At 45.1% G+C, this 13367-nt stretch overlaps 1 protein-coding gene across 1 annotated transcript in view; it reads left to right on the plus strand.

The window, feature by feature from the left end:
- Positions 1 to 13367, plus strand: part of LOC119379541 (phosphatidylcholine:ceramide cholinephosphotransferase 2) — a 204948-nt gene that overhangs the window by 174232 nt on the left and 17349 nt on the right. The window contains exons 4-5 of the mRNA XM_037648833.2: positions 8245 to 8822; positions 11330 to 11447. Of these exons, the coding sequence (XP_037504761.1) occupies positions 8332 to 8822; positions 11330 to 11447 (609 nt within the window). The 5' untranslated portion in view covers positions 8245 to 8331. The remainder of the gene's footprint in view (positions 1 to 8244; positions 8823 to 11329; positions 11448 to 13367) is intronic.

The raw sequence follows: 13367 nt of genomic DNA on the forward strand, positions 1-13367 counted from the left end.
AGACTGTATATAAACTATACTGAGAGCGCATAGGGCGCCCTCTTAATAAAGCGATTGAGAGGGCTGTCTGGTATCAGCCTTCAGCTTGATAACGTTTTCTCTGAATAACACCATTGCCTGTAGCGCACATATTACTGAAATCCGCGAAGAAACGACAGACGAAACTGCATCAGGGAAGTCTTCGGAATTAAATGAGAAGGCTGGAAAGTATCGGTTGCAAATTACGTGCCGAAACCACTATATGGTTATGAAGCACGCCTTACCAGATTAACATTGGTCACCTGGGGTTCTTTAACGTAATAGTAACAATTGTTGGGGTTTAACGTCCGAAAACCACGATTGATTATGCATGAGGGACGCCATAGTGGAGGGCTCCGGAAAAATTTTGACGCTGTGCATGGTGTTCTTTAACGTGCACCTAACTCTAAATACACGCACCTCTAGCATTTCGCCCTCATCGAAATCCGGCCTCCGTAGCCGGGAGTCGAACCCGCGCCCTCGAGCTTAGTAGCGCGACACCCACGGCTAAGCTACCACAGCAGGTCTGGGCGCAAGCTTGTGCCCATGGTAAAAAGTCGGGCTCTTAACACATTATTGGCAATTTTCGATTCATCACTGTCGCTATAGAGCGTGTCAATATTATACTGTCAAGTTATTATAAATAACTGCAAAAATCACGACATGGCGACCGAAGAGTTACAGTTCTTACTGATTCGTTCTCGTCATATTTCCATAATGCTTGCAAATTTTTTTCACAGAGCATTCGCGGTATCAGTAGCTTAATGCCGCTTCGTCTGTTCACAAAGTACAAAAAGAGCGAAATATTACCTGAACTACTTCTCGCCTTCCGCCGACTTTACTGCAGAGTTAACTTTCGGCACAATATGAGCGCGCTTTTTCTACAAAGGGTGATCCTTTTAGAACTGACATATTTCATTGGGCTGTAGTTTTGTTAGAAATTATCCTATTTTAATGCGGTTTGCGGCAAAACATTCAGGAAGGATGAAAATTTAATGGCCCGTCCCGTTTTTTTATGTGCAACGCCGAAAAAAAAAGAGTAAGTAAGAAATAACGAAAACCGCGAGATGCGCTACACAAGGAGGGATGGCTATAGTTAGCCAGCGGCGGCGGAAGTTGGCGACGCTAGGTTCATCACGTTACGTTGACGCGAAAACCGAGCACTCTGTACTACCACGCGCATGCCGCGCCGCGTCGTTTTGACGCATGCTCATTTGCGCGCGTCGAGCATCCCTCTTGTATGGAATTTCGCGGAATGTTGCGGTTTTCGTTATTTCTTATTCATTTTTTTTTTTGGCGTTGCACGTGAAAAAACGGAACGGGCCATTAAATTTGCATCCTTCCTGAATCATTTGCCCCAAACTGCATTAAAATCGGATAATTTTTTAACAAAACTACAGCTCAATGAAATAGGTCAGTTCTGAAAGAATCACCCTGTAGTATGTATAAGTGCGCTCATAGCCTGGCATACATCCTGAAATTGTATACTATATATGCGTGGACTGGCGTTCGATCACGTCGAACATGTGCTATTGTTGTTGGGTGTGCACATCCAACAACAATACAGTAAACTTCGAATATCTGCCCTTTCTTATACACGAACTGAAATTTAATTTTGCTGGTCTTTTAGTTGCAGCACGCAGTCGTCGTGTTACAATCCGACAGCTTAAGTCCTCTGAATGGAAAGAAATCTGCGACGCGTTGTGCCCGGGCAGTTAAAGCCAAGTATATCGATATACAATTTTCAGTTGACGGTTCTTGCCTTCGGCTAAATCCAATTCGGCTAGCTGTCTCCGACCGACAGCAGGTAAATCGAGGGTAATCCTCTCGGCATCCTTGAAAAATAAGCGTATACTAACGTTTTCGCGGTCCATAGAGGCGTGAAAGGGTTACGTGTAAAAGCCTATAATATACACCATCTCTCTATTCTTGGCGTCCCATGTGCTTCGCGTCCCGTGATGGCCTCGCGTTTTTCTTTTAAAAAGTCTCAGATTTTGACACGGCCAAACCCATATTTGTTCATTTTTTTTCCTTACACGCCATGGTGCCCACACTCGATGTGTGTCGTGCGCCGTGGCCTCGGGTTGGCGTCTCGCCGCTTTGGAGGGCATGATCTATTATGCATAAGCGAGCAAGCGCGCTCCTGGGAGTTCCAGGTCGTTAAGTACAGCCCGAGATGAGGGCCTCTGCAGCGCCGATGCTAATTTTGGATCTTCCTTTTCGATTCTACAGGGATCCAGCCCCGCCGTATAGGAGATCGATTCGCGCAGGGGACTTGTCCCGTCTACGCTCCCTTCTTGTTTGATCTTATACCGCCAGGGACGAGTCGGGCATCGCAATTGAATGGGATATATCCCCTCCCTATCCCTTGCGCAGCCCCACTCTTACTGCCCGTGTAGTGTCAAGTTTTTACGTTCTTGTTTTCGATACGTGTGGCCGTATATAGGGAAATTAAAAGCCCGTTTGCGTCTCGCTGAAACACTTGGCCCGTGCACGGCGATAAGGAGATTCCTCGTTTCGTGTGGTGTTTGTAAATGTTTTTTTTTGTTTTGTTTTGTACGCCTCAGGCCGCGTAAACAGAGGCTGTTGTGGTGATTTACGTCGGTTTCCGGCGCTCTTGAGGAATCAGGAAGAAAGAGGTGCAAGGGGGAAGAAGTGTAAAGTGAACACCGCTTCGACATCTTCGCATCGCGCACATATACGTCGCCAGCAGCCGACGCAATACCACTGGGATTGTTGCATCATGGTCTGGTTAGCGTTCATATCTGGGCATTATGGTATATACTTGTCTCTAGAACTCGCACGTTTCTCCGTACATATGTTTTCCGGCAGTGCATGGTATATAGCCTGGGCATGTACCAAAACATTTGCGACTTATATGTATATGTCAGACCCATTTGGCAGTGCTCGTCGCAGCAACTCGTCGATGTGATGCGAACAAATTAGCCACGGGAACTTGTGGCCGATTTAAAAAGTCGTCCATATGTTAGTGCCCATCCTCTCTGTCTTCCAGTCAGGCCCGTAGCCAGGAATTTTTTTCAGGGGGGGGGGGGCACTTGCTGAAAGCCTTGACTATTTGAGAAAAACGCCTATTTTCATTATTTATTTTTGGTAAAACCCCATGTATCATAAAAATTACGGGGAGGGGCCGCCCCCCCCCCCCCCCCCCCCCCCGGCTACGGGCCTGCTTCCAGTGTGAATATACGAAACGACCTACACAAGCATTATTTCGGTCGACGCACTCTCGTGTCTTGCAGTTGTTTGACAGAGCTATCGGTAAATGATTTCGGGCACGTGTCGATCATTTGTCAATGGATATCTTAATGTACGTATACACTCAGAAATACGTATTGGACAGGAAGCGTACGATGGCGTCCTCCCTCAGCGGTCGTCCGCTCGGCGCCGCGCGTATCTGAATGGGGATCGGATCGACTTTAAAATAGAGAATATCACCTAGAAACGTAGCTAGATTTGATCGATATTTTAAAACGTCTCATCTTCGGCAAATTTCCGCTAAGTGGCAAAAAAGCCCTTCCTGGGCACTTCGATTACCCAGATGTGTCACCCATTCAAATCAACAACTACCCAAGAACGAGCGTTTCATTATACCATGTATTTAGCCGAAAATGTTCCAACATACGTAGTTTTCATGTATCATTTATAAATCGTAATTGATAACTATACGTGTTTTGGGGAGATTCACTTGTTTGAACTCTGCGGTGCCCATTCATGCCGAGCGCCCGCCCACTGAAGAGGTCCCTCGTGCGCCTCGTACTGAATTTTCGGACATTGTTTTCTTCAAGCCGATACCCGTGACATATTCTTGGTGTTGCGAACAAGTAATTAATAATAATTTCTGGGGTTTTACGTGCCAAAACCACAACATGATTATGGGGCACGCCGTGGTGGAGGGCTTCGGAAATTTCGGACTTTAGGTTCTTTAATGTGCACTTTAATCGAAGTACACGGGCCTCTGGCATTTCGCCTCCATCGAAATCGCGGCCGGGATCGAACCCGCGACGTTTGGGTCAACAGCCCAGCACCGTAAACACTGTACCACCGCGGCGCCCTAGTGGCGGAGAAACATGTGAACCCGGGGCCATGTTCGAAAAGAGGGGCGCGCATTCAGTTTGCCTAACTGCCAACCTCGTGACGGCGAGGGTGGGCGTCGCAAGCGTCGTGCCGTCTCACACCTCGCGTCAAGCAACGTGTCTCGTGCGCGAGGCGAAAGCAAGGGCCGCCGGGTCGGCGAGCGCGACGGTCGGTCGGTAGGCCGGGGGTTATTTCCCGGCGGCGTGCAAAACAAGCCGCGCCACGCGGTCGCACTAAAAATACGCGCGCTCTGTGGCCGGCTTGTTCGGCGGAAAGTGCGTAGCGGCGCAGCATCCGACGCAGATCCCCTACATCGATGGCGGCAGGGTGAGTGGGCTGAGTGGGCGATGGTCGCGCGTACGCACTGTTGTTACGGCAGTTGCGCGCCTTTTGTTCGGCTGTGAACATTTGCCTTTGTATCGGCACCACCTCGTGACTAATGGCCGTCGCTCTTGGCAGGGCTGGGCAGTATCGAAGAATCACGTATCTTAGATACTGTTTGGGTGCCTTATTCTGTATCACGGTGCCTTCGGCACGTATGGTATCAGTATCTGTATTTCTGATACATTTTACAAAGTATCGTATCTTTTAAGATACAAGATAACTCTTTGGCACAAGTGACTGGGGCTGCTTAGGATTTTGAGGCGGTTCAACTTTAATACAGATGATCACACATTAACGCCAAACTTTTTTCTCGTGAGCAAACGCGAATGACTTAGGCAGATGCTGTGGATCAACGTTAACAGTAATGATAAAAATTCAATAATTAGTTTCTGAATTATACTTGTTGTGTGAAATGTTGAAACTTCCGAAAAGTAAAAAAAAAAAGGCCAGTGCTTATAGCATACCCTTTTTCATACTTTCGAAAAATACGTTATCAACACTTGTCATGGAATGTATTGCTGTTCTAGCTAACAGGTCCACGTAAAATATATTGCACAGAGACAGGTATTATCTCGAACCGCAATACGTAGCTGCAAATTTAAGTACCTAGAGTGTATTTTCCTTGAATGCTTCCATTTACTGATAAGTACCCGCTCCCATGCTCCGTAATACTATTCGAAATGCAAAAGCAGGCGTTAAAGAAGAAAGCAGTATTTTACATATTCAGCTGGCAGCGGAACCTCGATCGCCGCTGCGCCAGCGTTCTGTTTCAAGTCAAGTGATTAAAGAAATAAACAATTTGCTGGACTACATCATTACAGCTTTCACTGAAGTGCATTCCCATCTATTATAGCATTACGATATTTGCTGGGGTTTAACGTCCCAGAACAACGATATGATTGTAAGGGACGCCGTAGTGGAGGGCTCCGGAAATTTCGACCACCTGGGGTTCCTTAACGTACACTTAAAGTCTAAGTGCACGGGCCTCAAGCATTTTCGCCTCCACCGAAAATGCGGCCGCCGCTGCCGGGATTCGATCCCACGACCTTCGGGTCAGCAGTCGAACACCATAACCACTAGACCACCGTGGCGGGTGCATTACCTTCATACGAGTACAGCCGTCTTCTGCAATATATATTTTCTACCGGCGGGTTTCTTTCTTTCATTTCCCTATTTTTAAACATCGGGGTCTTTGACAGAGTGCAATTATGTTCTTATTTATCTTTGCATTTGGATGTTTTCGCATAATAAGAAAATGTGGCGAATGCTTTCTGCGCCATTTGCAGATGCTGCATCACCCGATGATCGCGAGATCATACCCTAGCCGCGGTGGCCGTATTTCGATGTAGCCGGAATGCTAGAGGCCCGCGCGCTTAATTAGATTTAGGTGCACGGTAAAGAACCCCAGATGGTCGAAATTTTCCGGAGCCCAACTTTACGGCGCGGTTTTTGGACGTAAAACCCCCAACAGTTATTATTATGGAGACGCTACACACGAATGTTCGTTGTCGCCAAGTTTTTTTCTACGCGAATGATGAATCACGTCTTGTATAGGTTTGAGCATACAGTACAGCTCGGCGCTTTGAATCGTCATAAAACTTGTTTTTATTTTGAGCCTTTGTTGCTTTGGTATAAGAGTGTTGGCATCCCCTCCATCGCGTGTGTCAGGTAGGCTTTTTATCTCCGACTAATATCTAACATTTAAGCTTACTTGCGCCGTTGCCGACACATCTGCGAGCATTATGTTTACTTGTTATGTTTGTGGCATTTTGCACATTTCCTCCTTTGCCAGCTATCTTTGCGATTTTGAGGAGTTTCGTCGAAGTCTATGACTTTTCGCAAGTTCTCTTTCTACAACATTTACGAGCTGAAAGTCATATTCAGCATTAGAAATAGGGTTAATGTATAAATAATCAGTCAGTTACAAAGTGAGAAAGAGCTTCACTCGATCGACGCAGTGTCTGCGCAAAATTACAACGCGTTTATTCGAAGTTTCCTTTTTCTTTCTAAAAAAAAAAAAAAAAGGTGCACCATACAGCGATAATATTGTTGACTTCTATGCAGGCGGTTCTGTCCAAACGGAGCTGTATTTTTAATATTTACCGTAGGCACTTACCGCATTTAACGCCCGTGCGTGATAAACGACCGCTCGCATTCTTATTGCCAATTGATTTTAGCGAGTTCGACTCCCGTTTTGGCCTTGTCCCTGAATTGTTTTATTAATAGCATGCGGCCATAAACTTTTTTTTTTCCTTTCTTTTTCACTAATGCAGTCGCGAAACCCTTTTGTACGTCATGTGGTCGACGGCGCGATCGCGCTTGCTTTGTAAGCACGTGTCGTGTACGCGTGCTCGCATCATCGCTCAGGTTCCGTTTTTAGACGCCGCGGGTCGATCGCGTCTTGTAAAGGGCCGCGCAAGCGTGGCGCGCCTCGGATACATCCTTCCGACATCGTCGTCTCCCGCTGCGCCATTGTCCGTGCCCACTTTCTGGGCACCGTTAACGAGCACTTTTTTTTTTTTTTCTGTGCTCCGAAGCCCGAGGGGTCATCTATTTTCCGCCCAATCGGGACCCATAGTCGTTTCAATAAATTTACGCACGGATACATATGGGTTGAAAGCGACCATATAAGGCGGTGGATAAGAGAGCACGGTGTCTAGAGTTTTGGCCAATTCATTATAGTTCTCTGCACCACTCGCGTGCTCGCTTTTGTCGTGTACAACCAATTTTAGGGGTTTTGACAGCGCTCAAAAGCCCACTAAAACAAGAGTATTGCACTCGGCACTGCGGGTCGGATGAGTCTGAAATTCACCATCTGGCCGCCGTGGTTCCTCCATGGAAGATGGTTTCTGCGGTTGTCACATCTCGCATCAAGAGCTTATATCTTGCGTTACTGCTTCTACAAAGACAAATGATGTATGATCCCTAATTTCTGTTTTTGCCCCGTCTACAGTGGAGGACAGAAGCGCTGAGCTGTTGGACCCTGTCTGGTCAAACAAATGCAAATTAGTACACGCGATCATATGTTCAATCCTGTAAATCGACGTCGCCGTAAGCTTTTTCGGCTCGGTGTGTCAGCGTTGGATTTGCAGGGTGCCCTCTGCTTCTGCGCAACGCGGCTTCTTGTATGAAAGGGAAAACAGTTCTTACTTTGAGAGTCAGGCCAGCTCCTGCACTCCGGTGGTCGTGGCGATGACGCCCCCGGGCCTGTCAGACCACTGCTTGTTGAACCTCTGGGTTTCAGTGACTTGACTATTCATCGTTATGATGTGGTTGATGTAGGCTCTCTGTCCATGTGGTGGGCATTTACATTCCAGCGTCACCTGAGATAACGCTGTAGGGTAAACGATTTGTGTGTGTGTGTTTGCGGGTACACGCGGTGCTATATTGCGTACGATCCGACGTACGCGCCGGTGCGGCAGTCGGAATGGTGACATTTCGTCGCACCGGACCGCCGGATCAGACGTCCGGCGTGCGTCAGACCAACTATATAGGTTGTAGTACCAGTGCCTCCTCTGTAACTTACAAAATAATTTGTCTGCCACTAGCTAGACGAATAAGTAGCACAAGTGTGTATTCCTCTAGCACTAGCAGTCAGTAACCTCTGGCCTCAGTGCCGAGAAATAACAGCACGCACGTAATGGGGATCCTCTTCACAGCACTACTGGCATTTGTCGACGATGTGTCTGCGTTGTTTTGCCGCAAAAGCGCCGCGGAAGGAAATCCACGTTTCTCTTTTCCTGTGCGCAGGCGTGCTACCACCACCAGGGCGAGCAAGGCATCGGTGCGATGCGTGAAGGAGACCGCTGGCGCTAGGCGGCGGCGGGCTGACGCCCCATGATTCAGGTGATGGACACCACATTGTCGGCGACGGGCGCCGAGGGCCAGCCGCTGCTGTGCAACGGCGCCGCGTCGGGCGCCTCATCTGGTGTCGGTGGCACCTCGGGCCTGCACCACTCGTGGCCTGAACACCACGCCGACGAGTATCGCAACCGGCGCGACAAGAATGGCGACCTGCTCGCGTGCGACACAGTCATCAGCATCGGCACCACAGCCTCCCCCGTGGAGCGCGGCGGCGAGCCGCGGCTGTTGCAGGAGAAATGGAAGACCCTGGTGGCCTTCACCTTCCTGTCGGCCAACCTAATCCTCAACCTGACGTGCTTGGCCTACGTGCACGAGCGCATCCCCGACCGCGCCAAGTACCCACCGCTGCCGGACGTTTTCTTTGACCTCTTCCCGCCGCTTGACTGGGCGCTCGACGTGTCCGAGTCCATCATCATATTCTGCATCTGGTCCACGCTTGGCTTGCTGCTCATCCACCGCTACAGGTGCGCGCTGTGCTGATGTGTCCCTAGATGACAGAGTGAATGTACCGACCCCTCTTAGTTACGGCGTCAGAAACGTGGGAAAGTTAAGCAAGTTGGTACAGATGCATGTTGAAAGTGAGCATAAACAAACAAGCACATAAGAAGGAGGGAACTGCCTTGTGCCCGTCCTTCTTATGGTCTTGTTTCCAACACATAGTTACAATGTAAGCGTACCCTTTGATAATCGCGTTCATATTGCAAGCCTAAGATGCACGTATGCTTCTGAGATTCTTTTATCTTCTTTATTATTATTTTGGTGTGCCTGCTTCACCAACAAGTCCCCTATTTTGCTTGGACGTGGTTAATATAAAGATGTTCACATAAAAGATTTTGTGATATTTATTTATGCTGGTATATCAATTCAGTGGCGCATGTCGAGATTTAGGAAGTAAATTGTTAATGCACTCTTAGAGTGACATAAAGCCATGCTAGTTGGTCAGGATTCATCATAAAAGAACGTAAGGCGTGCAACATGGGCGCAAGAGAAGAAAACGTATTTGTGTTGTCTTGTTCTCTTCCCTTGGGTCCATGTTTGCACACTTTACCTTTTATGATCTATGCACTCTACAGAGTGCATGTGATGTGCACAAGGATTCTTCTTGCATTGTGCCCTTATGTTCTTGTTTTGCCATATAGCATTTCTTGCAGCATATGGAACAGGTAACCTAGCTAAATCTTTTGGTAGTAGGTCACGTCAAACATGCAGCAAAGTATTGAAGTTGTTTTGACATTTTTCAAAGCTTACTGTTGGGCTAGCTCACTTATTATATAGCAGCAAAGGGCACCAGAGAAAATGAGCGACAAGCAAAAAGACCAAGAATATCACAGAGTGGCTAGGACCATGTGGAGCTCCTTACTTGTACTTAGTGTTCACTAGTGCCATCTGCTGCTGTTGGCATTTGACCAGACGGCACCAGAGAACCAGAAGTTGATCTATTTCAAGGTAGAGCCTTTCACTAGTACTAGCAAAGCAGTTTGTAAAGGATCACCAAGCGGGTACCTGTGGTGAGGCTTATAAAAGGCTGTTTTATAGCTGCACAAATATTCGAAACTTGCTATTAATGAAAAAAATATTGCTCTATTTTGCAAATGTGAATATTTTTCAAAACGTTCTCATGTACTTCACACTGCCAGCCGTACGATGAAACATGGAACTAAAGAAAAACATCAAGCAAATTTCACCTTGTGTAACAGTGGACCTGAAGAACAGGAAGTTTTATAGAGCATATAGCTTTGCTCAAGCAGCCATATTTTTTCCAGCTATACAACAGCCATTAGTATTCAGATTTCACTTGTACTTAAGATTTGGCGATGGATATTGTTTGCACTGTATCACTGATGAAACTGTGTTTGTTTGTAATTTAAGGAGTACTGACACAAAAATTTTCATTTTTTTTTTACATCAAATGACAGGCTTAGCCCTCAGGAGCCTGGAAAATGTACTGCGCAGCATGAGTGCACTCCGAAAAATTAATTACAACATGTTTTTAGAAGCTGCTTTCAGTTCCTACTGTACCCTGACGTCACAACACAGTATGAGCTTCTTGTCGCATGCTCGTGCAAGATGTCATGACGTATCCACCGCTACTCCTCTGTTTGCCACGTGCAAGCAGCAATTTTATATGTTTGGTACCTGACACAATCACAACTAGCCAGCCGTACTGCAGTGTGAAGTCACCAGAATTGATATTCTAGCCTGACGTCAATGCTAGCGTCGATGTCAGTAGGCGTGCCATGCAGAAATTTACTTTAATGTCAAAATAACATATCAACATTTACTGAGCATCACACTCGCTCAGAGCAGTCTCGGTATACAGGATATTTATATGGTGGAGTAAACTCTGCTTAAAATTGTCGTCAGTACCCCTTGAAATGTGTGTAAACTCAGTTTCAGCATTATTTTATGTTACACGGGCACCATATGCAGTGAACATTCCAACTTAAGAAGCGCTCTCTTTGCTTTGCCACTACTCCAATCAATGCACACTTCTATTTTTTTGGTAGACTGCACGCAGCTAAATGTGAGTCACGTCAAACTTATTTTGTGAGTGTGGTGACGAGCACAGCCGTTTTGTTTTTTTGTTTTTACTCATAATGTTGGCTGCTCACACTGCCCCACTGTTGACTAGTTTTGCAGTTCTCCCAAAATCTTTACATTGTGATCTGCATTGCAAGTACTCTGATATTGATGCACGAAAGACAACTGACTTGTCACAATTCCTCGAACGTTTCTTAATTCCCATGAAGCTTGTATTAATAGCCATCCAGACATCTCCATATTGCTGGTGTGTGTGTTTGTGTGTGTAGAGAGAGAGAGTGAAAGATAGCTTTCTGAAGAAGGATCTTATTTCAAGCATATTCAGGGCAGTGTTGTATAATCTCAGTTTTTGGTTTTTTGACTACGTATGCTGTGACTTTCCCAGTTATATTTTGTACTAATACCCTTCCTTTGCATTGGCCCTTCACAGGTGGATTGTCCTGCAACGCGTTTTCTTCATTATGGGTCTTTTATACTTTATGAGGAGTATTACAATGTTTGTCACTCAAGTCCCTGTTGCAAGTACAACGTACTACTGTTCTCCAAAAGTAAGTGGCAGCGTTTTCCATACTAAGTTTGTTAGAACTTCCGTTGGCAACTCTTTCGGCAGTCTTGTCTTGGCTGTTAGATTTTGTAACACCCACGAACATTAGTAGGTAGCACCACAGGCACTGCATTCATAATTCTCATCAATGTAAAGGAATCGGCAGCTCTAAAGCTTAATTTTGTTTGCTATGCTTTTGTAGTACCTGTGGAGGAAACAGTAGGCCAGATTTTGATGATACACGGTTTTTTAGAGTATGATAATTGTAATAAGAAAGAACCACATATCATGTGACTCTTCGTTATTTAAAACACTCAACTCACATGTGCGTTTGGTTGAAAAACATATTTTGTGGCACCACATGTTAGGAGGAGTTGTGCAACTATAATCGGGAAAGCAGTGCCTTTTAGACTTTGGAGTCAACGCATTGTTCAAGTTTTTCTGCAGGGTCGATGAGGGATTACAGAACAACTCAGGGTGTCTATTGTATGGAGGCGAAATAAGAAGCGCTGCAGTTTTGTCAAGTATGGCACAAAAACATCTGTTCATCACATCACCATGAAATCCACGAGTTTTGTTACACTTTTGATCACTGAATACAAATAGGAACTTGGTGCCGTGTGGAGGTATCAGTAAAATTATAGGCTGCAGTACGTGATGTCAAGCCTGAAGTAATCATAGTTTTTAAATTTATTTTTGAAAACCTGAATATTGATGGACAAGCCCACTGTAACCATTTAAAACAATCGTTGTTGCTGAAGTGTATATTTTTGCAACGGCTTTTAGTGTAGCTAGTTGACACTTCTTGTATCTGCAAGGTTGTTAGCCTTTTGTATAAATTTGTGTTCTTGGACAGAAAATCAAGGACACTTTATGATGAAAAAAAGGAAGACAAAATGTGTGGGTTGTTTTAGGTTTGTGTAGAGAATGTGGAATTTTTATGCACTTAATACCGGCAATGCCAGTTTGAGGGGTTTACATAAAAAAAAAATATTTTCCCTCAAAATTCTAATAATGTTTGAGGAGACAACAAAGAGACTATAAGGAGGTGAACAGCCTCCTTTCCTGAAAATCTGCATCAGGCAGGAAACAACCCTTCAGAATTAAGTCCTAGGCCTATACATTGTAAGCGTTGTTCTCTTTTGATCTTGTTTCTCTCTATCGCCCATTGTGCTGATTTACAAACTGTGGGTATAACAGTAGAGCAGCGGTATTTAAGCCAACGGCAAATTGTACAAACAGTGGAAAACAATAGCATTCACTCTGAAAATCTGCCCTGGCTACATCATCTTCCATATTAGAAACCGATCGATGACATGCTTTCCAACCATGCTTAGCTACTTCATTTGTGTACATTTGCATATATTTGTATATATAGGTACACAGGTGTATATGTATGTGACTATCTGCTTGTGTTCACAATTATTGTGTATATGGAACAAACAGTCTTGATTTCTTTTTCTCTTATTTTATGAGTATATTACCTGTTTTCAATAAGTTGATTAGTACATTCATTTGATATTATTCATTTTTTTTCTTGCATTTTGACTATTTGCTGTAAAATTCTCCTTACTGGCTGTTTGCAAACATTATTTTGCTGTTACTTTTTTTTAATGCCCCTGCGTCACGACAGTCATGTATTGCCAGCCAAATAAATTTGAATTAAAAATATCATTGCATTTGTGGATAAGATGGCACCAGATTAATTGAAGTGAAATGAGGAAGCAATTATGCTTTCACATTAGACATTGAAAATGGTTTGTTATGGTGTTGTAAATAGATGAACATCACAAGCTTAAAAGCAAAAGAGGAAAACAGTCATCCTCCCTGAAGTAATACGAATCTACAAAGAAAATCCATGCCAGTTTCTTGAAAAGAAACCTCTACAGTTCAGAAGTTTATCCTGGTTTGGAGATGGGGGAGC

The sequence above is a fragment of the Rhipicephalus sanguineus genome, chromosome 1 (assembly GCF_013339695.2).
Source record: "Rhipicephalus sanguineus isolate Rsan-2018 chromosome 1, BIME_Rsan_1.4, whole genome shotgun sequence".
NCBI lineage: Eukaryota > Metazoa > Arthropoda > Arachnida > Ixodida > Ixodidae > Rhipicephalus > Rhipicephalus sanguineus.